At 39.7% G+C, this 27,755-nt stretch overlaps 1 protein-coding gene across 1 annotated transcript in view; it reads left to right on the top strand.

Annotated features, from left to right (window-relative positions):
- Positions 1-27,755, top strand: part of gpc4.S (glypican 4 S homeolog) — a 66,825-nt gene that overhangs the window by 21,589 nt on the left and 17,481 nt on the right. The window contains exons 2-3 of the mRNA XM_018233118.2: positions 16,336-16,494; positions 24,960-25,351. Coding sequence (XP_018088607.1) covers positions 16,336-16,494; positions 24,960-25,351 — 551 coding nt within the window. The remainder of the gene's footprint in view (positions 1-16,335; positions 16,495-24,959; positions 25,352-27,755) is intronic.

Here is a 27,755-nt window from a genome sequence, read left to right as displayed (position 1 = left end):
AACATGGTTATTTTATGGATTCTTTGACTACATATCTCATGGCAAGGTTACAAATTCTTTCTTTGAGCCAGTCAGAGCATTATGGAATTAATAGTCTGATCTCATTGTTAAATTAAAACACAAATGTGACCATGCTAAAACCGTTTTACACAGCAACTTTTGAAGTCCAGTGCCAAAGCTGCCAGTCGTGATGGCTTTACTAATGGAAACCAAATGTTTATAGGCTCAAGAATAGACTTATGTTTGTTACTGCTGTTCGACTTAAACCAGAGCTTTACAGCAGGAGACCAGCGGGCAAATTGGCCCTTCAAGTGATTTGTATGGAAAAAGATGAGTAGCATTGACTAATTGTAGTTTAACAAGAAGAAATTAGTATTGTATGCCAGTTCTCATATACATGCTATGAACTGGCAAAAAATTTTTAAGCAAGAAAAACAATTTTGTCCCATTTAACCAATTTAAGAAGATTATTCTTCACTTTAATTTGTTTAACTGGTTAAGTGTTGCACAACTGCTTTGCCATTTCTTTCAATATATATATTTAGGGTTTTAAACCCTGCAAGTTAAGCTACTGATTGCTTTAGGGACAAAACCCTTTCAGATTTTTTTTTTTTTCAAGTGCTCCCCTTAGAGGTCTAACAGTTTGGCCAGGAACCCCCATCCTTATAGACAGCCATAGTTAGAAGAGGCCACTAAACTCTAGCTTCAGTGTGGGATCTAATTTAGATTGCTTGGCTTGCAGAGAGTTAAAGCTAAGAAGTATCATTGCAAATACACTTCTCTAATAGGGATAGGCTAATTTGACATGTTTAGTTCCGGCCAAAATTCCTGCCGGCGAAATATCGCCAAAGCCCATTAAAGTCTATGGGCGTCAAAAATTTTGTTGCGCGGCGAAATTTTTTTGACACGCGTTTTTTATTTTGACGCACAATGCCATACAAGTCTATGGGCGTAATGTTTTCGGCGAAACAAGACGAAAAATTTGCCCATCCCTATTCTCTAACAAAGCAAACAGCCTGTAACAGAAACATTTGTTGGACCATATCTCTCTCTCATCTAGTATATAGATGCACACTGGGACTTTGAAATAAAGTTGAATATATAAAAATGTGCTTGTCATGGTTTCGGTCTCTTTTGTGAGACCTTTCTCAAGACACTTTATTTCAAAGTCACAGTGTGTATAACAGATATTTCCGTCATTTGGATCTTTAATCTACTAGAAAATCATGTAAACATTAAATAAATCCAATAAGCTTGTTTTGCCTCCAGTAAGGATTAATTATATCTTGGCTTGGATCAAGTACAAGGTACTGTTTTATTATTACAGAGAAAAAGGAAATCGCTTTTGATTATTTGATTATAATGGAGTTGGGAGTATGGGAGACGGCCTTTCTGTAATTCGGATACTGCTTTTTTTTGGACCAGCCCTAAATGTATGTTTTTCCCTTTAGGGCTGGTCCAAAAATAGCTGATAATCAATTAATAAGAAATGTGCAGAAAACCGTACTGACATATTATGCTTTATAACACACTCATGCTTACCCTCCCTCATAAAATTTAGAATATATATATATTTTCTATGCGGTTTGAATGCCAGGAAATCAACGCAGCCTGTTATAGTTCTCATCCATTGAAATCCAGAAATGTAGATCTAAGTGCATATAAACTGTGTAAACTTTATGTAACGGATTGTACCAGCATTTTATAGACTTGAACAATTACGGTCTCATTCCACACTTGAATCAATATTGTCTTGGTTTCTTATTATCTTCTTAACACTTTGGGCATGCTGAATTAATTTTAGTGACTCTGTAAAAGTGGTCTGAAGAAATAGTTGTATAGAATTGTTATACAATTGTACAAGATAATTGTTAATGTTATGACAAATCGTTTTTTTTTTTTTTTACAATTTAGTCAAAATAAGTGTATTCAAAAACTGCATGTAAAGCCAGCGTGATGTTTCATTCCCCACTGGAACCTTTCTCCAGGCAACCATGCCTACAGCCCAATTACATATATATACCGATTATAACTATTGCTATATATATTTATAATTGATATATATAATATAATTTTGACCAGTCTCGAAAGAACCAAAGAACCGTTTGAACTAGTGTTAATATGGTGGTAGGGGTTGAAATTCCAATTCCATTATGTTCTGTTAGGAAGAGTTAGGTTTCATGGTTTTAGCCTTTCCTGGATCAGGACAAGTTATTGCAGCAAGATTAGGATTGCAGGCCAAATGTTGAGGAGCCATGACTATAGATTTTTTTCCAACTGTGTAGAGTTAACCCAAGCTCATCTTTATGATAACATTCATTAGCAACCTTTCAACATATACACAAATAATTTTTTAAATTGTAATTAAGTGTCCATTCTGAAAATCTGTGTACATTTTTACAATAAAATGAAGGAGCATTTGAAATAGTGATCACATGACACAAGCACTCTTTAATGCAGCTCCTCTCAAAATGTCGGCAACACTGTAAAGTAACATATATGAGGCGTTTGGCCGTTCATATGTGTTTGGACGCTTTTTGGCAAATAAGCTTCCAGCAACTGTGATAGCTTTGTGAGGAAAGCTGTACATTGTAGTTCACAAGTAGCCTAGTGGAACATTAATTGGAGTATGGGAAAAATGTGGTAGCAAACATTTGTGAGGGGATCCCAGAGACATGAGAAACTACTGACTTGAGGTTGCACTGCAGTGTCTTAATTGTGAGAATTGAAGATAATTTCCTGATTATGCCTCTGACATTGCTTTAATGTCAGAAAAGGTTTATGTTTCCACAATCTGACTTTCTTGGTCTGTGGGAAATGTCAAAGGACTTAAAAAGGGTGTTTTCCACTCTTATGACCCCAGCCCTTCGAAATCTGGCAGATCCCTGCTTATTTGCTCATAGAAATAATACTCACTGTCTTGGGATTTTACATCTGTCTGTTAGCTGGGTCTCTCCTTTTTCCTGTATCTTTCTCAGAAATTATTTTGTCTTTCTTTTCTTTAATGTCAAAAAATAAAAAAAGCTGCAATAAAACCCAAGTGAAAATTTGGTGTATGAGTTATTGTGCAAAGGTTAACTCAGAAAGCAAACATTTGCATCTGCTTAAGTCCCGGTATTTAAACACAAAGCTTAGACTAAAAAGGAAGACAAAAACCAATGACGTTTACATTGTTCCCTTTGCTCAGTGACTGACAAGATATGGTTTAATTTGTATAAGCATTACCAAGCGAGACGGCTCCACATATTCCAACTAGATCCAAAAACCTTTTGATTTGAGCAGGAACTGTTTCATTACTGGTTTATTGTAAAATGCTTTTTGCGTGTCTGCAAGCTTTATTCTTGTATTGAGCTGTTCCTTGCCCTAAAAATACTGCTTTGATAATGAATATTTTACAATTTTCACATCATTGCTCAGTGGCATCCATGTTTATCAGCACTGTTAAGGCAATAATTTTTCTGCCTCTGCAAAGATTTCCTAAAGTTTTTTTCCCCCCCTTTTCATGTCTAGCTTATTTACAGTCCTTGTTAACGCTTTAAGGTAAGGTCACACTGGGAGATTCGGGGAGATTTAGTCTCCTGGCGACTAATCCCCGAACTTCTTCCTCCTGTCTTCCCCCTGCTAGAATGAAAAATCGCCTGCGGCATGACACTCGAAGTTTCCTCGTGAGGCAACTTCGGAAAACTAAGCGCCACGAGTGCCATGCCGCAGGCGATTTTCCATTCTAGCAGTCGGAAGTCAGGGGGAAGCAGTTCGGGTAGATTATTCGCACCAAAGAAGAGATTAGTCATCTGCAGCGGCGATCCTTGCCTCTTCGCCGCTTGAGACGGCCTTCCTTTGCCGCCCCCACCCCTCCTCACGGTGCTCATCTTTTCAGCGCTGGAGGGGGTCAGTGCACGTCGCTAGTGCAGAGAGCACAATTGCGCTCTCTGCACTAGAAGAGCCGAATTTCCGGGTTGAAAACCAGAAATTCGGCTCTTAGTTACCAGGAGTGTCATTTTTTCCTGCCCCTGGCAACCAGGGGGGGGGCGCTGCCGTCTAAAGCGAATGGCTCAACTCATCCCATAGGTGGAGCGCCCCTGGTCGTCAGGCAACTAAATCTCTCCGAATCTCCCAGTGTGACCTTACCCTTAGAAATGTTTCATTTTGTCTAAACAAGGATTTTAATTATAAAATACATAGGGGGATAGTGTTTAATTATCATAGCGGAATTATTTCTCCCATACAAATTGCTCACATATGAGAGAGTACCTAGTGCAGATCAAAAGATTCCATAGCAAACAGGACTTCAATAAACTATTCTTGTTTAATACCTAATTTTGATTAATTTTGATAAACTGTCTAAACCTAAATAATTGAAAGAAATATTTTCAACACATCCTGTTTATTTGGTTCAGGTTGAACACAGGTGACTATTGCCCTTTCATGCTTTACTTTGCAGAATTGAAACAGGTGCTGTTCTTTAAAGGGCGATGGGCAAGAGCCTTTATTTCAAGTGGTAACATTGTTCATTTCTGGTGGTGACATAAGGGGGCTGTGACCTGGCAGAAAGTGGTTATGGGTCCATGGCGTAACCGGGACGACCATGGGTTAGGATGCCTAGATTTAATAGTAATTTTTTAATATAGGTTCCAATTTAGTGTACACAGATTTACCCCGCTATACGGCGCTGATCGAAGGAATCACAAGAGACGTTTGAGCTCAATTTTCTTGCGGCTTTTACCCTGACGAAGTGCCAGGAGAGAAGGCACGGAACACGTAGGTTTCCTCACCAACCCACTGCCACAAGTTCACTAGATGTGCCAAATAAAGCCGCAAGAAAATTGAGCTCAAACGTCTCTTGTGATTCCTTCGATCAGCGCCGTATAGCGGGGTAAATCTGTGCACTATAGTTACCTCCTGAACGAGGTGAGGAGGATCCTGCGAGAGCTGCTACCGAGGGGAGAGACGCGGCGCTATCAAGAAGGATGAGCTCCGACACATTTTCTATACCTATCTTTGTGCTTATCCAATTTAGTGTAAGCTGTATTTGCCTTTGGTGTTAGTCCACTACATCGATATATTTAGTTCCCTTGAGTTTTGACAGAATTCACAGTTACTTTCATTCCTTGTCTTGTTTAATATCTAAATATTAATTTCCTCCTTATCTTGTGTCCGTAAAGCAAGTAGTTTTTTCCTTACTGGTATATGTTTATATTGGCTGTTCCATGTCACAGTTCTGTATATATTTTAAAGGCTGAACTAGTACTAGACATTTCAAGTAAGTATCTGGGTGCCTGTAACCGAAAAAAGCATTTCCTTGTCACAGCTAATAATGTCTGCATGGATCTTCATTCATTTTTCTGCTCCGGTTCACAAAGTAATTAGAACTTCCCTTTTGCTGCGAGCATTATATATAAGCAGAGCGATCTAAAAAGAACATCTCCTCTTGGTCAGTGCTTCTGTGGAATTCCATTCTGAATGTAAAATGAGAGCTGAAATATTTCACTGAGAATGTAATGGTATCAAGGGGCTTTTGTGCGTTTTTAACAGAAAATTGAGAACTTTGTTTTTTTTTTCTTCTGCTGTAAACTTTATATTAGTGGAATTGTATGGTAATTTTCATAGAGAGCAATACATAAAATGTTTACAGCTTTCATGATAGCTGCTCTTGCTCCATTAATAAATTCCAGCAGCTTTTCTCAGTTTTTCAGGCCTCTAATACAAGATCAGCCATGCAGTCCTGCAGTCAGAGCAAGGTTGCTTTTGTTGCCAAATAAGTTAGTTTCTCTGTTCAGCTTTTTTTGGTATTTTCTAGTTTATATAATATACTTGATTGTATACTTGAGTTGATCTTGCTACAAAACAGACTCTGGGACATAATATCATCAATGCGCCATACTCATACATACTTTCAATTATTATGTAAGAGATCTGAAGCAGTTGTTCTGTATGTGTAATAACCTGGGCAAATTGGCACACAACATTGCACCAGTTTAAGGAGAGCAAAGATACAAATATTCAATCTCTTGAGAAAATATATATCTATTATGATAAAGTTGCTGAAAACCAATATATAGTTTTTATTTTACTGTATCTGGCCATAATTATCAGTAAAACACACTGCTGTGAGGATGCCTCAATGTCTATCTCAACAGATAATCTATATGTCCCATATGTTCTGCAGGACAGTCACAATTTTGACAGCTCAGCCCGCAGTCCTAGATTTTTATTAAAAAATTGAGTTTCTTTTTGATCTCCTGTGCTGATGCCAGTAAAATATACAAAGTTTCAGAAACTTTATTAAAATTCGTTTTTTTAAGATTTTTACCAGAGCCCAGAATACCCAGTGCCTGCATTTTGATACAATTGTAACTAATAAGAGTGCATTAACTTTAGGTAGTCTGTAGCTAAAGAATACAGGTAAGAGAGATCTAGCTGCTATGTTGTGTACCAAATAACAGTCTATTTAGATCAGAAAAATCCTTTGCTTCTGAGCTTATACAGTAACCCCATAAAAATCCAGTAAAATATGTCCTTAAAGGAGAACTAAAATTTAACTTAGTCTAGGACAGAAATGTTGTACATTATGTTTTTCGGATTCTGTAGTAGCCCAAGACAGCCACAGCCCTTAAGCAGTGAAGATCTGTATTTCCAAAGATGCCCCAGTAGTAGGGTTGCCATCTTTTCCAGTGGCTAAACCTGAACAAAGGTGGCGGGGCTGATGGTATCGGGGGCAGTGGTGCTTGATGACATCAAGGGCAGAACCTGCATTTTGATACAATTGCAACTAAGATAAGCAGGTCTCTTGGGAGAACTGTGACTCGTGGATGAAAGGGCAATTTCACCTTCATAAGCAAAACTTTTATAACACGGCCCTAAAACTGCCAGAAATATGTTCAAACTTTCATAAACTGCCAAATTTTGTAAAACGGACATGATAATTAGGGAGTGTGGCCACAAAATGGGCATGGTCAAAAAATTTCACCACGCTACACAATGGCAGATCTTTTTGGCTCTCTTACCATTTTTCAAATGTTGGGAGGTATGCGTCAAACTCATTACGTATATGTCAATGATGGGTTCACAGTTGAAAAAAAAAAAAAGTTTTTGTATTTTTGTCCCTTTAAAAAACACATTCGATTTCTTAAAGGAGAAGGAAACCCCCAGGGCGCTAAACCCCTCCCCCTCCCCTGTGCTGCCCCCCCTCCCTCCTCCCCCCTGGCCTACCTGTCCCCCTGGGCAAATGCCCCTAACTTTTTACTCACCCCTTTGCGCAGGTCCTGTCCACGGAGTACGCAGTCGCCATCTTCTCCCACGCGCGTCTTCTTCCTGCTCTGATCGGCGTTTTCTGGCGCATGCGCAGTAGGAACAGGTACCGGTACGGCTCTACTGCGCATGCGCCGAATGTCACGAAGTTTTCCGATTTCACTTCGTGACATTCGGCGCATGCGCAGTAGAGCCGTACCGGTACCTGTTCCTACTGCGCATGCGCCAGAAAACGCCGATCAGAGCAGGAAGAAGACGCGCGTGGGAGAAGATGGCGACTGCGTACTCCGTGGACAGGACCTGCGCAGAGGGGTGAGTAAAAAGTTAGGGGCATTTGCCCAGGGGGACAGGTAGGCCAGGGGGGAGGAGGGAGGGGGGGCAGCACAGGGGAGGGGGGGGAGGGGTTTAGCGCCCTGGGGGTTTCCTTCTCCTTTAAAGCTTTTTATTTTTCTCATGAAAAATTGCACCAATGGGTTGTGGTGTTGATTACACGGATTTTATTGAAGGGACCAAAATAACAAACAATACAACGTTTCAGAGGTTCTGTTGCTTTCCCTGTGTCCAAGAGAGGTAACTGAATATCGGTTTCAAAAGATAACCAAGCTGAAGGCGTTTTTTTGTTTTCCCCTCTACCAGCGCTTAAAGCCATGGGAACATTATTTCATTTCAGCTCATTTCTTTGAGACAGATTAAATTATCAGAATTCCTTTTATACACAAATGACCCGTTTGTTCCTGTATATAATGTCTTTATTTCCTTGTGTGTGTGTGTGTGTGTGTGGGGGGGGTTTGCAGACATTGCTTTGTTTATGCGTGATGTACAGTTGGTACTAAGGAGTGTATGACCGACAGGCTTGTGGATTGAGATAATTGACTAAAGCTCCCCATAGACGTGACAATTCTTCTTGCAGAACGACCAATTTAGGGAAGCCCGACCAATCCTTCGAAATTATCGTGCGGTTAGTGGTATTCGAATGATCGTACATCTTGCGATTTTTCAGCCGACATCTGTCGGGAAATTGATCGGCCAGGTCAAAAAATCTTTGTCGGTCCCAGTGCAATCTATCTTTGTTTGCAGGGCCAAGCAGGCAGCTCCCCTTTGTTTTCCTGGCAAATTGGTCTTTTTAGTTGATGGTAAATTCGTAGGATCGTACGATCGTTCTGAGAAGATCGTGGTCTCACGATCAGGATCTGATCTTTTAAAAATCTCAACGTCTATGGCCAGCTTTACGCTATCTGGTTAAAGAGATGAATGCTTTATTGTCTTTTCAAGTAAATGGAGAATAAAGCCAGGTCACTTAGATGTGAAAGGCTCTCCATTCACGTGTAATGGGGAACCTGCAGACTAATCTTACCATGGTACCACTTCCTGTCTCTGTGGTGTCACTTCCTGTTTCTGTGACGCATACTGTTTTGCACTGACAAGCTGGCCTTATGCCCTTGCCCAACTGTGTACTATGTTGTCATCTACGTTGGCAACACTCTGTGGTTAATGAGGGAACTCACTGTGCTTTCAAGAGTGGCTGATGAACTCCATTGAAGTACTAACAAAATACAAATACAATTTGTGCACTGTATTCTTTTGGGGGGGGGAGAAGTGCTCTGTGTTCGTCATCACTAGTAAGCACTTAGTATACATGGCAGTCAATGGGGGGGTTCTTTATTGCTGAGATTATTATAAATTACTATGAGCAGTGCAGCATTGGACGCCTTGTGAAAACCCCAACATTCTTCTGCATATGACTTCCTTAGGCATATAATGTGCCATCAATTCTGTAATGTTAGCTTTGGTGATCTTCCAAGACACTGAAATTACAACCAATAGCATATCATAAAATTGTAGGCTGCTCTGCTGTCTTCTTTTTGCAGCCTTCATTTTATGTTCCCCTTTTAGAAATAATTCAAATCTAAGAGCAAAGTGTAAAGTAGAAATGTGCCTCGTGTGCTGCTGTAAAACATAATGTGCACTATCTTATAACATTAATGCATTTATTTAGATAGGTTCATATGATCATTATCATGAAAATAGGGCATTCCCTAGAAATAAGATTCTTTGATATGTCATGTATAGTTGTGCGGTATAATCTTTCAAGATCTAATACTTCTATGAGATTGTGTTTTCATACAGAATGTTGTGTTAACTGTTCATTTGCTAATGTTCCAGCTGTAAAACAGAAAAAGGAAATATTGTTGACTATATCATTCTCTGCTTACTAAGCTGACATTCAACAACATCTCTAGGGCCTCCTCTCGGGTTCTGTAGTGTTGGGGAACCTTTCACATCTGCACATACATATATACAGTAGACAATCCCTTCTGCCATCACAAACGGAATTGTTTATTCTATTTTGGATTATTTTTGCCTTTATAGCATGCTACATAGACATTCTTGTGCTTTGAACTCAGTACCTACTGTAGCTGTGTTTATGTACTTTTAGGGTGGATTCTATAGCACATCAAGCAAATCAACAAGCATTCAGACTCCCCTGCACTACAGACCAACTGTATAATTTAATGTTCTACTATGAAAACATTTCCATGATCTCTTTATCTGTTCATGTAACATTTAATTAAATTTATGAAACAAGCAGCGTCACTGTGCGTTGTTTGTCTAAAATGATTTGTAGGCAAGACAGGTTATTAAATAGTATGCCCCGTGGTATCAAACATGTCATGTATATGCTGCACTCCTTTAGAGCTGTCAGGCTGCCAAACTGCTGGAAAACTGGATTATCAGGTGTAGAGGTGTGGGTGGGGTTTAACTATTTTTATGGTGCCAGGTAGGCAAAATCTGTCATCATACAGCTGTTTCTGAACAAAAGATTTCCAGGAAATGCCAGGTAAAAAAGTTGGATGGACACATGTTTTTTGATACTAATGTCATGCATTGTTGTGGGGTTTTGTTGTTTTTCTAGATTTCCTGGTGTGAGAATACCATAAGGCTAATGGCACATTTTTTTTTGTTATTTCAATAGCTATCTGGTTGCTAGGGTCCAATTTACCACATTGGGGTAGGATTTTCATCTAGTAACCATCTTGCTTCTCCAAATGTAGCCTGATTTAAATCCAGGTTTCTGATACAATATTGCAATTAAATTGTTACAGGAGACTTTGTAGAGGAGCTATTTTCAAAGCAATGAGGATTATCATGTCCTGGTCCACAAATATGTAGGTGAGATATTAGACATGTAGTCTAACCATATTTGATTTTGCAGTGGGTCCATGACTCACCTGACTTAGGTGGAAACTTTGATAGGCACATACATGTTGATAAAAAAAAAGCATTTGAATAATAAACACAATAGTGTAATTTTCATTTTAATCCCACATACTTTTTATTTGATATGAAAAGGGAAACTCATCCAATAACAGGTTTATGACATTATGCTAACTGTTCTTACATGGGGTCATGCTCCCCCCTCCCAATTAAATGGGTCCCGTCACCCCTAAAAAATATTCAAAATCCTATTTTATCACATTAATCAAGCAAAATGAACTTCACTTACACTATATAAATTATTTGAATCTTGTTTCCCTTAGTCTGGGAATTCATGACTATAGCAAGCAGTCAGGAGCCATTTGGTGGACACTGTTATTAAGACAAGCCTTCCATCATCTCAGAATCTTATTTGTGCACCAGAATGGGGGACCCGCTGTCCATTCCCATGCCCTGGCTACACAATTAAATGGTGAAGAGAACGGGGGAATGTGGGGAGTGCAGTGACATCTAGTTAGTGCTGAATGGAAAGTGAAAGTTATTGTCTGCCCCGCCTCTATGCCTAGGCATAGAGGAGGGGCAGACTATATTTGATTGACAGCTGAGATTTTGAAATGAGTTTACAACAGCTATGAATGCTTTAATAAAAAATAGAAATTGGATTTCATGTTTAATTTAAAAAGGACTTTTATTATACAGCTTTGTGTGTCTGGGTGACAGGTCCACTTTAAAGCTTTAAACCAGCGTGACCACTAGGAACTTATGGAATAATTTCCTCTGCGGAACATTAGTTTCCAACATTTTCTTGTATTTTGGAGAAAAAGTATTTATTTGTGGTAAGTGTGTGAATGGCTTCTAATGATCCCTCTTAATGCTGACTTGGGACAGTGCTCCTCCTAAAGTGTTTGTCCTGGCACCCTACTAACAAAATATGGATGATACAGCATTAAGAAAAGGGTGTTGCTGCTAACGTCCAGCTGACATATCACTTTATTAAACACTGATTCAGCCAAGACATACATCCCGCTTGTTGAGTAGTTTTATTATCATAGTGCTTTGAAAATAATCCGTCTGATGGTTTTTAATGTTTTCGAAGTTGGCTTTCCCAAATGCGGATTTCTTAATCTTGAAGAACACACACGCGATCGTGTTACTGACCAGTGAGGGGAACGTTTCCCAAAGATTCGGGTTTCTATGAACAGTGCCATTTTGTATCTGACAGTTATTATTGTAATTACCTTAACACCCCGGGGAAATTGACTGGACCGAATGAGCTGTTCTTGTAAAAGAAAGCGGCTTGTTGGGAGTTGCCGTAAGCTGCATCTCATCATTCGTTCAGAAAGTCATGTTCTTTTTGCACAATCAGACAGCTATGAGATCAGGTTTACCCTGATTCTTCTGAAACAGGGTCAGATGTCTGTCGAACAATGCTTACAACTATCACTTATTCATGGAGACAAATTGCATTTTGTTGTTAATTAGTTTTTTTTCCCTTGCAATGTTTGACAATTCTACAAAATTAAAGGAGTTGTTCACCTTTGAGATAACTTTTAGTATGACATAGAGTGTGATATTCTGAGACAATTTGCTGTTAGTTTCCATTTTTTAATATTTGTTGTTTTGAGTTATTTAGCTTTTTATTCAGCAGCTCCTCAATTTGAATCTTAAAGGACAAGGAAAGTCTAAAATAGAATAAGGCTAGAAATGCGGTATTTTGTATACTAAACATATGCATGAACTTACTGCACCACAAGCCTAATCAAACAAATGATTTATGTTTTCAAAGTTGGCCACAGGGGGCTGTCATCTTGTAACTTTGTTAATCATCTTTGCCTGACCTTGACCCTGCACATGCTCAGTGTGGTCTGGGCTGCTTAGGGATCGTCATAAACAAAGCTGCTTGCATTCTGCATGGCTGGTAAGTAAGGCGGGGGCTCCCCCTGCTGTTCATAAGTATGATTGTTTCCCTGCTCAGCAGTTAGGGATCATCTGACAATTCCTATCCACAGCAGTAAACAAAGGGAGAATTTCAGTGCATACAGTCAGGTTTCTTATAAAAACGGTACATATTTTTAATTAAAGTATATTGGAGATAGGTTTCTTTTTCATTAAAGAAAGTAAAAATTGGGTTTTATTTAAGCAATCTGGTAACTAGGATCCAAATTACCCTAGCAACCATGCATTGATTTGAATAAGAGACTGGAAAATGAATAGGGTAGGGCCTGAATAAAATAATTAGCAATAAAAAGTAACAATAACAATATATTTGTAGCCTTACAGAGCATTTGTTTTTTTTTAAAAGGAAGTCCGCCCATTTGAAAGCTGCAAAGAGTCAGAAGAAAAAGGCAAATAACTATAAAACTATATAAAAAAAAAAATAATGAAACCAATTGAAAAGTTGCTTAGAATTGGCTGTTCTATAACATAATAAAAGTTACCTTAAAGGTGAACCACCCCTTTAATGATGCATAAGAAAACACAGCATTTATTCTGTCTTGCCCTCCCTTTAGAAGGTTCATAGTGTATATTTATACACTCTTTTTTTTGCTCTAATATTCAGCAGCAACATCTTTCTTTTGAAGAACAAAACGTTAAATAGATCTGCTCTCCTGCAGGATAAAGAAGTTACATTTATTGCTAGCTTCCTGGAGCCTTGCTAAGTCTAGGGAACATGGATATATGCAGCATTTTTACCACTGTGACCCATGTACGGTCTTTTCTTAGTTGATTAAGGAATGCATTTTCTGATGTTTGCTCTTGAGGGCATATTTGCCTTGAGCCTTAAAGGGAATCTAAACCAAAAGTGTAATCCTTGTAGCACTTTTGTAATTTACATTTTCTATTTGAAGTGTTTTCGAAGATATTAGCGGGGTTAGACTACTAATACCAGGCATTTAGCTCAACAGCTGATGGAAGCCTTTCAGTGGAGAACTTCTAACTATGTATTAATATGGTCTTTTTTGGGAGGCCGAGCCTCCCTAAACCTTCATTATTATACAACTATGCATGCTAAGAATAGATACAGGTAACATAGGGCAACAATGATTTTTTTGGTCAATGTTGACTCTGTGACTGGTGTTCACCATCGAATAAGCAAATTAGTCATCTGCAGGTGTTTGAACCGGCTGATCGGTTAATGTACTGTACATTTTCGGTCCAAACTGGCAAATTCAGTTGGGTCAGTCTGTAGGGTGTTTTCCAGTATAACAGTTGTGAGCTTGACACCTCTCTAATTTTATTTATTTGCACTTTCCCAGAGGCTTTCCTCTTTTGTGATATGGGTGGGGTTTTAAACCAATTTTGTCATTTTTGTTGTGTACATTTTTTTAGGGTGCTGCAAATTACAGTTACAAAATATAAAATTTTTGACATCCTCTTTAAAAGAAAATAAAATCCTGCTGCCTGTCTGTGTACAGAGAATCTGCCATTGGCGAGCACAAAAGACCCTTTGATACCCTTGAACAGCTGAGTGAGGCTTGGAGGCTTAAACCCCAAACCAAGAGACATGACTGAAAAATGTGCTCGCTGTCTTTTATTGGATGAACCTTTGCCCCCAACCTCGTAGTTCTGGATTACTCTGCAGTTAACTTGCAGACATTCTGTTCTATGAAAGAGTTCATTTGATTGTCTGTCTTCTGCCCCATATTTCCCATTTCATGCTTGCAGTGAATATGAGAACCAATAACACGCATTAACCTACTTCGCCATTCAAATATTTTATCGTCTTATTTTTTGCTTCTGTTGCTCATTAATTTTATAAGAAACTATATGATATTATTAAACTCCAGTGTCTGTAACAGGGCTGTCTGACTGGAGGCATAATACGGCCATCAGAGGGATGTTTTTTTTGTTTGCATGAGATTTTGATATCTACATTAAGAGGTATTAGTAGCCCATTGCAGTTGGGTACAGGGTGGGATTTTTTATTTGAATTTAAATGTGTGTCTGCTGGTAAGGGTCTCTGATGACAGTAACCACTCAGAATTTTTTAAGCACAGACTAGAAGACTAATAAGAGAGGATCCATATAAAATCATAAATGCAATATGCCTATGGGGGACCTCCTAGAACAGGGATCCCCAACCTTTTAAACCCGTGAGCAACATTCAGAAGTAAAAGGAGTTGGAGAGCAACACTAGCATGAAAATTGTTCCTGGGGTGCTAAATAAGGGCTTTGATCGGCCATTTAGTTGCCCCTATGTGGATTTTCAACCTACATTGAGGCTCTGTTTGGCAGTGCACCTGGTTTTTATGCAAAAAAAACTGCTTCCAAGCCTGGAATTCAAAAATAAGCACCTGCTTTGAGGCCACTGAGAGCAACATCCAAGGGGTTGGAGAGCAACATGTTGCTCACGAGCTACTGGTTGGGGATCACTGTCCTAGAACCTATATGGAGGCAATTGGTGGAGTTTGAGAGATCAGAGTTTTTTGGGGGGAAAACTTTGAATCGAAGTAGATCGGAGGCGCTATTCCTTTGATCGTACGATTCGAAGTAGACCGAATATGGACCACTTCGACCCCCAAAAACCTTCGACCTCTTTTTGAATTCGAAGTTTGAAGTTTTTTTAACCGCGAAATTCGACCCTTGATAAATATATCCCTTAGACCAGAGGTCCCCAACCTTTTTTTACCCGTGAGCCACATTTAAATGTAAAAAAGATTTGGAGAGCAACACAAGCATGAAAAAGTCCATGGGGATGTCAAATAAGGGCTGTGATTGGCTGTTTGATATCCCCTATATGGACCGGTAGCCTACAGGAGGCTCTTTTTTGACAGTACACCTGTTTATTTATGCAACCAAAACTTGCCTCCAAACCAGGAATTCAAAAATAAGCACCTGCTTTGATACCACTGAGAGCAACATCCAAGGGGTTGATGAGCAACATGTTGCTCGCGAGCTTCTGGTTGGGGGTCACTGCCTTAGACTATATCATATAAGCTCTCTTTTATTAGTTCCATAATGAGTGGAAATGCAAAGAATTATGTCAGGGAGTGGTCTGGGTTTTGGGTTTTTTTTTTCAGTTTTGCAGGACAAGCTGCTTAAAGTTAGGGGCCTTACAGCCACCTATGAGCAGAAATCTGCACTGATTTGTATGAATAAATTTGCCAAATGTAACTAAGAGCTGATGGCCTTTTGAAAAAGTGTCTGCTTATACAGGATCCACAGGTATATTGACTATATCTTCGTATTTCCTTCTGATGGATAAAAAAATCTTTTTATTTCCTAATAGTGCCTTGAAATGTATAGTCTATTACTTGCATATGTGTGGTCTAACATTGCTAAAATCACCCTTACTGCTAAGAAAACACCTTTAAAAGATGCAGTGGAAGTATAAATAAACCAACAATCCAATAGAGCAGAAATGTATCTTATCTCGGATGTACAGATAAATTGCTTAAGCCCACCTCACTTAGTTGAGCTTGCAAGCCCTGCTTTGGCTTGTTTGCCCAAAAGGCTTATGAAGAATTCATTATTTGGCATCCATCAAAATTCTGCAATGGATACATCTACTGTATGATTTATAACAGTATTTTCTGTAGTTGTGTTGAAGCTGACTTACTAGACCCCCAAGCTTAAAATTTTAAGGAGGAATGGGAATATTGGTTTTCTGGATAGCAGTGGTTGTGAGCCAGCAAATAAAGAATTGAAAATGTTCCTTGAAAATTTTATAAGGCCCCAAAGGTAAAATATACATTATTTAAAAACTGTATTTAAGTTTGCTTTATTTTTATATAAATGTTAAGGAATGTATTTTTTTCTTTGTCATTTCTTGCTAATGCTCAATACACTTTCAATGCACTACCATATGGTGCATTGTTCAATTATAACCATTATCTGGCCTAAATGTAACAATCCTTTTGTTCCTCTTAGGTGACCACCTGAAAGTCTGCTCCCAGAGACACACATGCTGCTCCCTAGCAATGGAGGAAAAATACAGCCAGCAGAGTAAACATGACTTCAAGGCTGCGGTTATTGAACCATGTAATAACATGCAACATGTTTTTGCCTCCAGATTCAACAAGTTTGATGGTAAGGAGGTTTTTGTTCTTCCCTTATATCTGGCTGCTTCTAATACACTATCATCATTTAAAGATCATTGAATTCATCTTTAAAAATGAATCTGTTCTTGAACTCTAAGCTAACCCAGTATGTGTCTCCATGTGTTCCGATTAAGCTCAATGTTCGTAAAAAGGGGAACATTTGGCTGTAGATTACTTTGTGCTGATTTAGGATTTTTGTGTTCCTTTTTCCCTCAGATAAAAGTTTTCCTTTCACACCTTTATTTTAAGAGTCGTCCTATGTATGATAACCAGCTGTTTGTGTATGTGGGTATTGGCCTAGAATAATAATTTTGACTCTTCCTTTAGCATTTCTCAGCATGGGACTTGGGCGGTGGGGATACTTTCCACATACATATATCCAACAAAAACCCCAAAAGATAATGTTTTAGGATAGAAGATAAGTGCTTATAGGGAGAGAATATATATTGTTTGTCTATCTAATCTCTCTCAGTCTCCCAGAACTGCCTTCCCCCTGCCTTTCGCCTGCTAAAATGAAAAATCGCTGCGGCAATGCACTCGCAGCTCTTTGATTTTCAAAGTCACCCGAAGTTTCCTCGTGAGGCAACTTCGGGCAACTTCGCAAATTGATGCGACGCGAGTGCCATTGCGCTGGCGTTTTCTCATTATAACGGGGGGAAGGCAGTTGAGGGAGATTGTAGCCCCAAAAAAGAGGCGATTAGTCGATAGTCGACTAAATCTCCCCGAATCTGCCCGTGTGCCCCTGCCCTAAAGGTGTCAAAGAGGTTAAATGACTAGCCCAGGGCCACGCAGTTGTTGACACAGAAGGCAGCCATCCCAAGGCCTCCCAAATCAGAATGCAGGAGCTAAGCCACAAGAGCACACCAGGTCACTTAAAGGAACAGTTCATTATAAAAAATAAAAACTGGATAAATAGACCGGCTGTGCAAAATAAAAAATAAATGTTTCTAATAGTTATATAACTTCCTGCTTCTCAGCTCTCTAACGCTGAGTTAGTCAGCAACTTGAAGGGGGGCCACATGGGACATACTGTAACTGTTCAGTGAGTTTGCAATTGATCCTCAGCATTTAGCTCAGTTTACATTTTTGGCTAACTATATTTGAATTATTTTCTTTTATTTTTCACAGCCTATCTATTACTCAGTTTTTATCTTTATACTGAACAATTCCTTTAAGTATTTCTAAGGCCAAAAATAAAAAGGAAAGGGGAGTGGGAGTGGGAATAGAGGCGACACCTGGAAGTATAAAATCACATTTCTTTGCCTTTGCAACACACTGATCAGCGGTTATACTTTTTTAACCCTTTGTAATGCCTGATTGTAATGGAGTGCTCTCCCCATCCCGTTTTATTTTCCTTCTTCATACACTATACAAAGAAATGGTTTCCCTGCCATGCTTCTTCTTGCCTTGCAGGGAAAGGTTTTTTTTTTACAAGCTGTGTGTCAGGCAGTTTGTGGGGCCTGCTGACCTTTACCCCAGCTGCCACCAACCCCTAAGTGCCCTTAATTGCTGTTTAACCAAATCTAATTCTGCTCCAAACCAAAGACTGAATTCCTTTTGAAAAGAGTCGATCGTAGTCATAAACCACAAGACATGAAAGGTGGCCGTAAAATAGAAAGGACAGCTGTTTGGAGATTGCTCACTCCAGCAGTAACTGATTATGGTTTTGCCAGCTGGGAGACATTTTTTTTATATGCAAGTTAAAATTAGTCTATCATAATAACTAGGATTTGGGTTTTCATAAATGTAAACCTCTGCATAACATCTACTACCGCTAAAAAACATGCCATTGGGATTTATTCTGCACAAGAGCATTAGATCTAATTAGGATTATCCAACCACATTTGTGACACACACACACACTCTCTCACTCACACACTCTCACTCACTCACACACTCTCACTCACACTCACTTTGAGTTGCAAAAGCCTTTTATAAGTTTATTGCTGGACATGGACACATTTCATTAATGATAATTTATTTTTTGAAGCTTATCAAGTGTTTTAGTTGGCCTACAAATGAGAGTTTGGTTATATTTTGACAATAGATCACCACAGCAATGGTTGGACTTTGCTTCATTAAGGGGATTATTTACTAAACTCCTAATGCAAAAATCACGAAAATTTTTTTTTTTTTTAATTAAATCAGATGTTAAAAAATCACACATTTTTCACAATTTATTAAACCCTGATGATGGAAAAGTCTGAATCTGAAAATATAAATCAGTGGGAGAAGTCGGAATGATTTTTTTGATGTGCGTTGGGTTTCGTGCAATAGCCCGAAGTTTTCGGAGTTTTTGAGTGAAAATTCTGAAAAAATCGTGAAATGCGTGAAAATAGGATGAAAAAATCGTGAAAATGAGAGTTTTGTTTGCCAAGATTATTTTTATTTATTTTGATATATATTTCTGCTCAAACAAGGACATGCAAACTGTCGCCTTTCTTAAAAAGTCTTATGTAGTATGTTGGGCCTGTCTTTAGTATGATAGTTGTTCTTGTAGGTCTGACTTTGAAACTTAGGGCATCTGTGATTTGCTGGAATCTTCATTGTATCTTTTATCTGTGCAGCCAAGGGTCGGACTGGGGGGGGGGGGTTACTGCCCACCGGGCTTACACATCAGGGCCCTGCCCCCACCCCAGTAGCAGGGACCCCGCCGTTCCCCCCATAGCAGGGCCCCCGCCACCCCAGTCTTCGGCTCCCTCTCCCCCAGTCTTCGGGATCCCTCTAACCCCCCCCCCGGTGTGTACCTGCTGTGTGCATCATGCGTGTGCCTTCCTTGTGCAATCGGGCGGGGGAGGTCAGGAGCGCAGGCCGTGTCAAGCAGATCGGTGCCCAGGATCGGACTGCGTGGGGGTCCGGGCCCCCCAGGGCTGACACACCACGCCCCCCCCAGTAGCAGGACTCCCACTGCCCCAGTCACGGGCTCCCTCTGTCCCGCCCCCTCATTGCGCCTTCCTTACACAATCAGGGGGGGAGGTCAGGAGCGGCGACTGTCTATCGGTGCTGTCTGGGCAGGCGGGGCCCGTGAGGGCTGGGGCCCACCGGGTTTATTCCCGGTGTCTTGCCAGTCCGACACTGGTGCAGCCACACATGGACAGGGCACACAGGCAGATTCAGGGAGATTAGTCGCTCGGCAACAAATCTCCTCTTCTTCCGGACGACTAATCTCCCGAACAGCATTCCGCTGGCTAAAATAAAATCGACCTGGGGCAGGCACTCGGAGCGATTCATTTTCCGAAGTCGCTTGAAGTTTCCTCGTGGGGCAATTATGGGCGACTTAGAAAAATGAAGCGCTCCATGTGCCTGCCTCCAGGCGATTTTCATTTTAGCTGACGGAAGGCAGATCGGGGGAGATTAGTTGCCCCGAAGAAGAGAATCTGACCATGTGGCCAGAACCTAAGGTGTTCATTTATGGAACCAGAATGTCCAGACATTTGGAGAAACCAATATTGGCACCTTTTGAACAATTGGTATACCTGTAATCCCAAAGTAACCTTAAAAATTATACTTTATGGCAAGTTTTTCATGTAAAGTATTGTAGTGGTGTTTAAGTCGGCAGAACTGAAGCTGGACAGTAGGTGATTCCTGGTGATGACTCTCAATACTGATTGCATGTTGTTAAAGTCATGTCGCTACATTTCCCTTTGCCTTAAGATGGCCATAGACGCAAAGATTTCATCGTACGAATCTCCGTTTTGTAAGATTTTAAGGCAGGGTGAGGAGTGTCCCATCATTTTTCGTGAGATGGTGATTGGTCGTTTGGACGATTGAACAGGTTAGAAAATTTCTGACGGCTACCGATAATATCTTTGCATGTACTGCCGATCTGACTGCTTTTGTCGGGCATAACTTTCGCACAATTGCTGTTAAGGGGCTGAACATCGTCTGATCTGTTCTTTTACTACTTTATTTGATCTGATTGGTTAGTAGCAGGTCGGGAGATGGCACCAAACGATCGTTTGTCCGAAGGAAAGGTAAATCTGCTCGTCTATGGCCACGTTTAGGCTCCAACTTTAATTGATAAGCTCTATAGTTTAGGGACTGAATGTGTCCAAGCAAAAGGAGTGCATTCAATAGAAACACCCATTAACAGAAAAAGGCTTGATTGGTAGAAGAGTTGATTAAAGCTCCCCATAGACGCAAAGATTGTTCTTGCCAAACGACCGAGCGAAGTCCGACAAATCCTTGGAAATTATCATGAAGTTAGTGGGATTTGAACGATCGTACATCTTACGATTTTTCGTCTGACATCTGTCAGAAAATTGATCGGCCAGGTTAAAAAAATCTTTATCGGTCCCAGAGCAACCTATCTATGTCTGCAGGGCCAAGCAGGCAGCTGCCCTTTGTTTTCCTGGCTTTTTAGTTGATGGACAATTCGTAAGATCGTACGATCGTTTCGAGATAATCGTCACGATGACGATCAGATCTTTTAAAAATCTTTACATCTATGGCCAGTTTAAGAGAAAATAAGGCTTGGAGTAGAAACAGAGGTGTTAGAGTATCTGATCTGAATCAGGAGAATACCAAGTGGAGGTCGGATGTGTTAACAAGTAGGATTTATGACTTCTGGCTGTTTGGATAGGATGGCCATTCATGGTTACCCACTTAATCAGGAATTAAGTAATCTTAATATGACATCTGTTTCTTTTATCTCAAGGCTTGTAAATATAAGGAACTCATTAGCTACTTGTTCAAAGGGGCTCACATGGAAATCTCCCAACATATATGGGATTTCTCCTCCCTTTCTAGCCTGTGTGGCCACAAATCTCTGAGCTACACGCTGGGTGAACACAGCTAGTATCAGATTTTACAGATGGAAGCTGCTTTAGATGTGCATTATTTCTTGTGGTGGTTTCCGGTATGTAGTCTTCCAGCTTTTAGAAACTATGGCCCCAGCCAGCTGAAAATGAAGTATAACAATTGCTGAAGGGCCATAGATTGAATTTTTCTGCCATAAAACAAACATGTAAGAATAGTCCAGCTTTCTATAAATGTGCCCAGTCCAAAAACACTTGAACACTTGAAAGGTTATATGCCTATTGAAATTCCCTGTTAAAAATACTACAATTATGTTTCAGACAAATTGGTATGCAACGGGAACTGATTTGCTCAAAGCAACTCATGTACATAAAAATGTGCACTCAAAAATTTTCCAATAAGTTTACTGTTAGGCACTCCTGGCAAGATGTCTGAATGGTTAGTTTTTTTGGCCCATTGTTCCATGTCTGTCCAGTATAAGCCAAGCCACAAATTACATTTTCTTGATTTCTAGATAGGAGGCAGTAACCTACAACAGAAAATTCTATATAATACCAGTTCACCCTCCCTCTAGTCCAGTATCACTACAGAGTTTAGCTACTACTTGCAGTGTGTAGAAAACTAAAGTTTTTTTTTTTTTTTTAATAAATTGTCCAAAGGTAATGGCATAGCTAGAACCAACAAAAAACAGCTTACTGCCTAAAACCTTGTTTAAACCTTTCAGTTAACATTTAGTATGATGTAGAGAGTGATATTCTGAGACCGTTTGCAATTGGTTTTAATTTTTTTTTATTACTTGTGGGTTTTGAGTTATTTAGCAACCATGCATTGACTTGAATAACGTCCTGGAATATGAATAGGAGAGGCCGAAATAGAAAGAGAAGTAATAAAAAGTAGCAATAACAATAAATCTTTAGCCTTACAAAGCATTTGTTTTTAAATGGGGTCAGTGACTCCCATTTGAAAGCTGGAAAGAAGTCATAAGAAACAGGCATATAATTCTAAAACTATAAAAAATTAATAATGAAGTCCAGTTGAAAATATTTTTTAGAAGTGGCCATTCTATAGCATACTAAAAGTTAATTTAAGGGCATAGACACACGGGAAGATTTGGGGGGTTAAGTCGCCCGGCAACTAATCTCCCCGAAAAGCCTTCACGCCAGCTAGAACCTAACTCTCCAGCGGGATGGCACTCAGAGCGCTTCATTTTCCGAAGTTGCCTGAGGTGGAATCTTTGGGCGACTTCGGAAAACGAAGCCCTCCATCCCGTCGGCGATTTAGATTCTAGCTGGCAGGAAGGCTTTTTGGGAGATTAGTCGCCCGCAGAAGAGGCGATTAGTCGATGGGCGACTAAATCTCCCCGAATCTTCCCGTGTGTCTCTGCCCTAAAGGTGAACCACTCTTTTAAAGCTGGTCATCTCTGAAGCTCTCCATGAACACAATACCATACACAAACGTACAAATATACAATGTGTTATCTTGCAGTGATATTTTCAAGTGCTTTTTCCTTGTCTTACATGCTAACAAAGGAAACAGGCCAATGTCCACAATAAAACAACTTAGGGTTTCCTGCTATATACAGATATGATCATCCTGCAAAACCAAAGCAATTGTACTTAATGTGTTCTAATTAGTCATCCAGACCCATTGGATTAACAAAATAGATATTTCAGAGGAGACATGCATTGTGTATTACTAATAAAGCAATGCTATAGTGAGGTTAGCTAAAGGAAGCCAAAAAGCAACCTTCAGTAAATACAATAAAAGCTGCCTTTAAAATACTCTGTCTTTCTACTCCTTTATTTTTGAGACTCAAATACTACATGAAATGTTTGGTAGCTCTGAATAATATTCAATATATTTTAGACATTCTTTGCGGTTCTCGGTTTAATTGCTTGCAAGGAAGGAAGTTCCTGGTCAGAACTTAGACATTTGCAGATAAATACACAGGGCTTTGTAATTCTAAACATTCCAAGCAAAACCCCAAATTCTTCTTCAGGCAGGAAATGCCACTCATTATATGGGACAGCCTTGTGCTGAACTTGGAGACGGGTTGGAATCTTTTTCCTTTAAGTCAATTTTTCCTTGAATCCATCCCTTCCTATTGGCAGCAATTTTGCAACAAGCAGGGCCATGTAACATCAATGCCAAGAAAGAGCAATTCTTGTGTTCTGTTATTGTCATGTTGTGGGCCCATTATTACTATTCAGTGAGTCTTCTTAGAAGTTTCAGTTTCATCTACACCAAGTACTTTCACGTTTACAGAATGGCCACTGTATGAGAATGTTTGTTGCTTTAGAATCAACCATCCGTAACCTTTCTACTGCTAGGAGTTCTCTATCATATAGGAACATTTCAATGTCAAAATAAAAACTGGCTAAATAGATTTGCACTAAGGTAGAGATCTAAAGAGGTTGTTCACCTTTTAGTATGATAGACTCCTGCAGCGGGTCGGTTACCCACAGGTTACCCGCAAAAACCTGCGGTACCCTGTATGTTGTGGGTAGAAGTTCTGTGTGCAGGTATAGACACAGGTCGGCGGTTCTGTGGGTCACGGTTCTGGCCGCTGGTCTTCTCAATAGCGATTTTTACTTCTTTTTTCTGACCATGTCTACTTCCGATGATATCATGTCCGGTTTACAATGGCAGCACTTCCTGTTTTACTCCCTTTTTTTGACCATGCCCACTTCCGATGATGTCACTTCTGGTTTACAATGACAGCACTTCCTGATCCTTTATGGTCAGCGGGTCCGCGTTGCAGATAAAGTATTTGCGTGTCCATGCGGGTAAGAATGCAGTTTGTGGGTCTGGGTTGCGGATTGCAGGTTGCGAGTACGGGTCGGGTACGGTTTCCAAAAAATGGACCCGCGCAGGACTCTCTAGTATGGTATAGACTGCTATTCTGAGACAATTTGCAATTGCTTTCAGTTATTTAGCTTTTTCTTCAGCAACTCCCCTGTTTGAAATTTCAGCAGCTATCTGGTTTCTAGGGTCTTATTTACCTTTGCTGCCAGTCAGTGGTTTGAATGAGAAACTGCAATATGAATAGGAAAGCACCTGAATAGAAAGGTAAGAAATAAAAAGTAACAATATCAATAAAATTTAAAGCTCACAAAGCAATAGTCATTGACCCCTATTCGAAAGCTCGAAAGATGTGGAAAAGGAAGGCACATAATTCAAAAATTATGAATAATGAAGACCAATTGAAAAGTTGCTAGGGATAGGACATCTGTAACATTCTAGTTAACTTAAAGGTGAACCATCTCTTTAACATTGTACAGCTTATTTCAGGTATATATATATTTTTCTGTTATGACCTGAAAATGATTGTTATGTATGGTGGTTTCATGGCTTCTTTTACCCTTTATACAACCAGGGCCGGATTTCCTTCTCGGGTGGACCTAGTGCCCGCTTGCACTCCGCCCCTCCACAGCGAGTGTACGCATGCATGCACTGGCGCTGTGTTGCTGTGCATCACCACAAATCCGGGCCTGTATACAACCTGTGGCTCTCCCAATGTTTTTACATAATAAGCATAGCACCGTCACCCTAAGGCTTTCAAGAAGGGCACTGCAAGTTGAAATAATAGAATTGTCTGGAGAGCTGCTTGCTGTCCAAACCTGACTTGTCCACATTCAATTGCTTCTGTTATTCCAAACCTACTGTTAATTGAGTGTTTTTTTTTTATTTACTCAGAGTTTTTCAAAGAACTTCTTCAGAATGCTGAAAACTCTCTAAATGACATGTTTGTGAGGACTTATGGGAGGCTTTACATGCAGAACTCTGAGCTTTTTAAAGATTTCTTTGTGGAACTAAGAAAGTACTATGTTGGCGGTAACGTCAACCTGGAAGAGATGTTGAATGATTTCTGGGCGCGGCTGCTGGAGCGCATGTTCCGCCTGGTCAACCCCCAGTACCACTTTACAGACGAGTACTTGGAATGTGTCAGCAAATACACGGATCAGCTCAAGCCATTTGGGGATGTGCCACGAAAACTGAAGCTTCAAGTCACTAGGGCCTTTGTGGCAGCTCGTACATTTGCACAGGGACTGTCTGTGGCCCGGGATGTCATCAATAAAGTGTCTACAGTAAGTGTTTACCTGCAACATCTCAATCACTATCACTATCAATATCTAACTACCCATATCTAACAAGATATGTAAGTTAACATTTTATATCTATTGGTTTGAGCAGTAACATATAAATGATACTTTACTGGAATTACAATAGAGGCAATACACTGAACCAGGTTTCCAGTTTCTTCCTATGCCAGTTTCTTGCAAATATAAAAATGCTCTGCCTTATGGTTTTTGCCTTCAATCTTGAAGGTAGAACAGTGTGCAACCAGTAAGAGTTTGAATGAGAATCTATGCAGTATCTGACAAGTGGTTTTTCTAGTGGCCATACAGTTTAAGAATATATTTTGTTCTCTGCTTAGAATATTCATTCTGTACATGTTTACATTAATAAATGAATAGCATTTCAACTTTTTGGATGCCTGCAGGGATTCTCTGCAGCAGTTGGTTGAGCAGTGACATCTTGTGGTCAAAATCTGGTTAAGTTGTGCTGCATTTATCGATGTAGTGGTCCAGTGTCAAAAAATGTAATATGATAAATGTAAATATCTACAAAAAGCATACATGGTGTCCCTGTAAAAAACTCAGAGCTTTAAAAAGAAAAACAGATTTAATGAACATAATGTATAAATAAGCATTTTTCCATTTGAAGTTAGAAAATGACAGTAATTATTTAAGTGTCATGAAATGTAATGTGAGCAAGACTTTAGGGCCTGATGGAACCCACACTATTAGTTCAGCTTGTGCCAAGCCAAGATTTATAATTGTGCCACACTTTTTGTATGGTGGTGGCACCAATGCGTTGCAGGAAAGGTGATATGATGTAGAAAGGGCAGGAGCATTCCTTAATTGGACATGGTTTCTAGGTTGAGTGGCGCAGGGTTGTGCATGGAGTTGACTTTTTAATCAGTTTATAAATTCATTGGGGAAGTGGGACTGAATCATGTATATTTGTTTCCAGTGGTACAAATATGAACTAGCCTTGGTTCTTTAGCCCGATGGTTAAATTAGGTTTGCTGAAATCCTGATGTGGCATTATTCAGCTGGCGAGTCACCAGTGAAACATCCTGAGCGAATCCAGAAGAAATGACTTTACCTAAAACCTCTGGGTGTTAGAAATAAAAATAACCTGACACCTTTGGCTCCAAGCTAACATACTGCGAAACAAAGCTTCCTTTCAGTTCTAAAGACAATACTTTATGGGTGCAGGTGTAAGGAGCTTGAGAAGTCTGCACTTGCCCCTTCATGTATGCATGAACGTCTTGCTTTATGTAGAACGATTTTATGGTATTAAAGATTCAGGCAACAAGCATTGCCTTAAAGGAACAGTAAAAAAAAAAACTAAAGTGTTTTAAATGAATAACAATTTAATGCACTGTTGCCCTGCACTGATTTGCTTTAGACACAATAAACATACCAGGGGTTGCACCCAGGTTTGAATCGCTTTGTGTGCCAGCCTGTATTGCTTTCTATAGTCGAAAATTGGGAGGGCCGTCTCCCTGAGGAGCTGTGCACCGAACGGAATCGTTGGAGAAATGGCCTGAGTGTGCACGTGAGTTTGTACACTGGTTTGCTTTAGAAACACCGCTATAGTTATTTAATCCAGCTACTATGTAGCCATGGGGGCAGCCATTCAAGCAAAGGATACAAAGTAGATAACCGATAAGTTCTGAGGAATCCCATTGTATACTACAGAACTTATCTGGTATTTACTGGGTATCCTGTGACTTTTCTCCTTTTTTCAGCCATGGCTACACATTAGCTTGTTTATATAAACCTATACTAGTCTTTCTGAAGCAAACATGCCAGTTTTACAACACTACATTATACTTTCCTTACTTTAAAATACTTTTTGGTGTTATCGTTCCTTTAAATAACTATGTAAAGTTATAAACATAATAGGACATGCATTACAATACATTTGAAGTAGGAGATTCCCATTGTCTCTTGCTCCCAAGAGCTGCAGAGCTACAATGCAAAATGTCTATTTGCAAAGATCAAACTGCTACACAACACTAATAAATGTGCAGTTCTTTAAAAAAACAAAAACATTTAATACGCTTGCAGGTAGCAATTTTCCTTTGAAGAGAAGTAGAGGACCCCAGATGTTGCAGCATCACATCCCCCAAGACAGTTTTAACTTTTAAATCGCAAAGCTTTTATTAAGAAATCACTTACCGATTCACCGCTTGCGCTCCTCTTCAGAAACGGCGACGATCCATCGTGCGGCGCTCAATTTCACCTCCCTGGCTATCTCCTATAGAAGGCAGGCAGGTGAAATCGAGCGCCGCACAATGGATCATCGCCGTTTCTGAAGAGGAGCGCATGCAGAGAATCGGTAAATTCTTAAAAGCTTTGCGATTCAAATGTTAAAACTGTCTTGGTGGTTTTTTTTTTTGTTACAAAGAAACACATT

The sequence above is a fragment of the Xenopus laevis genome, chromosome 8S (genome assembly GCF_017654675.1).
Source record: "Xenopus laevis strain J_2021 chromosome 8S, Xenopus_laevis_v10.1, whole genome shotgun sequence".
Classification (NCBI taxonomy): domain Eukaryota; kingdom Metazoa; phylum Chordata; class Amphibia; order Anura; family Pipidae; genus Xenopus; species Xenopus laevis.
The sequence above is the reverse complement of the archived record's forward strand: the minus strand, read 5'-3'. Positions and strand labels throughout refer to the sequence as shown.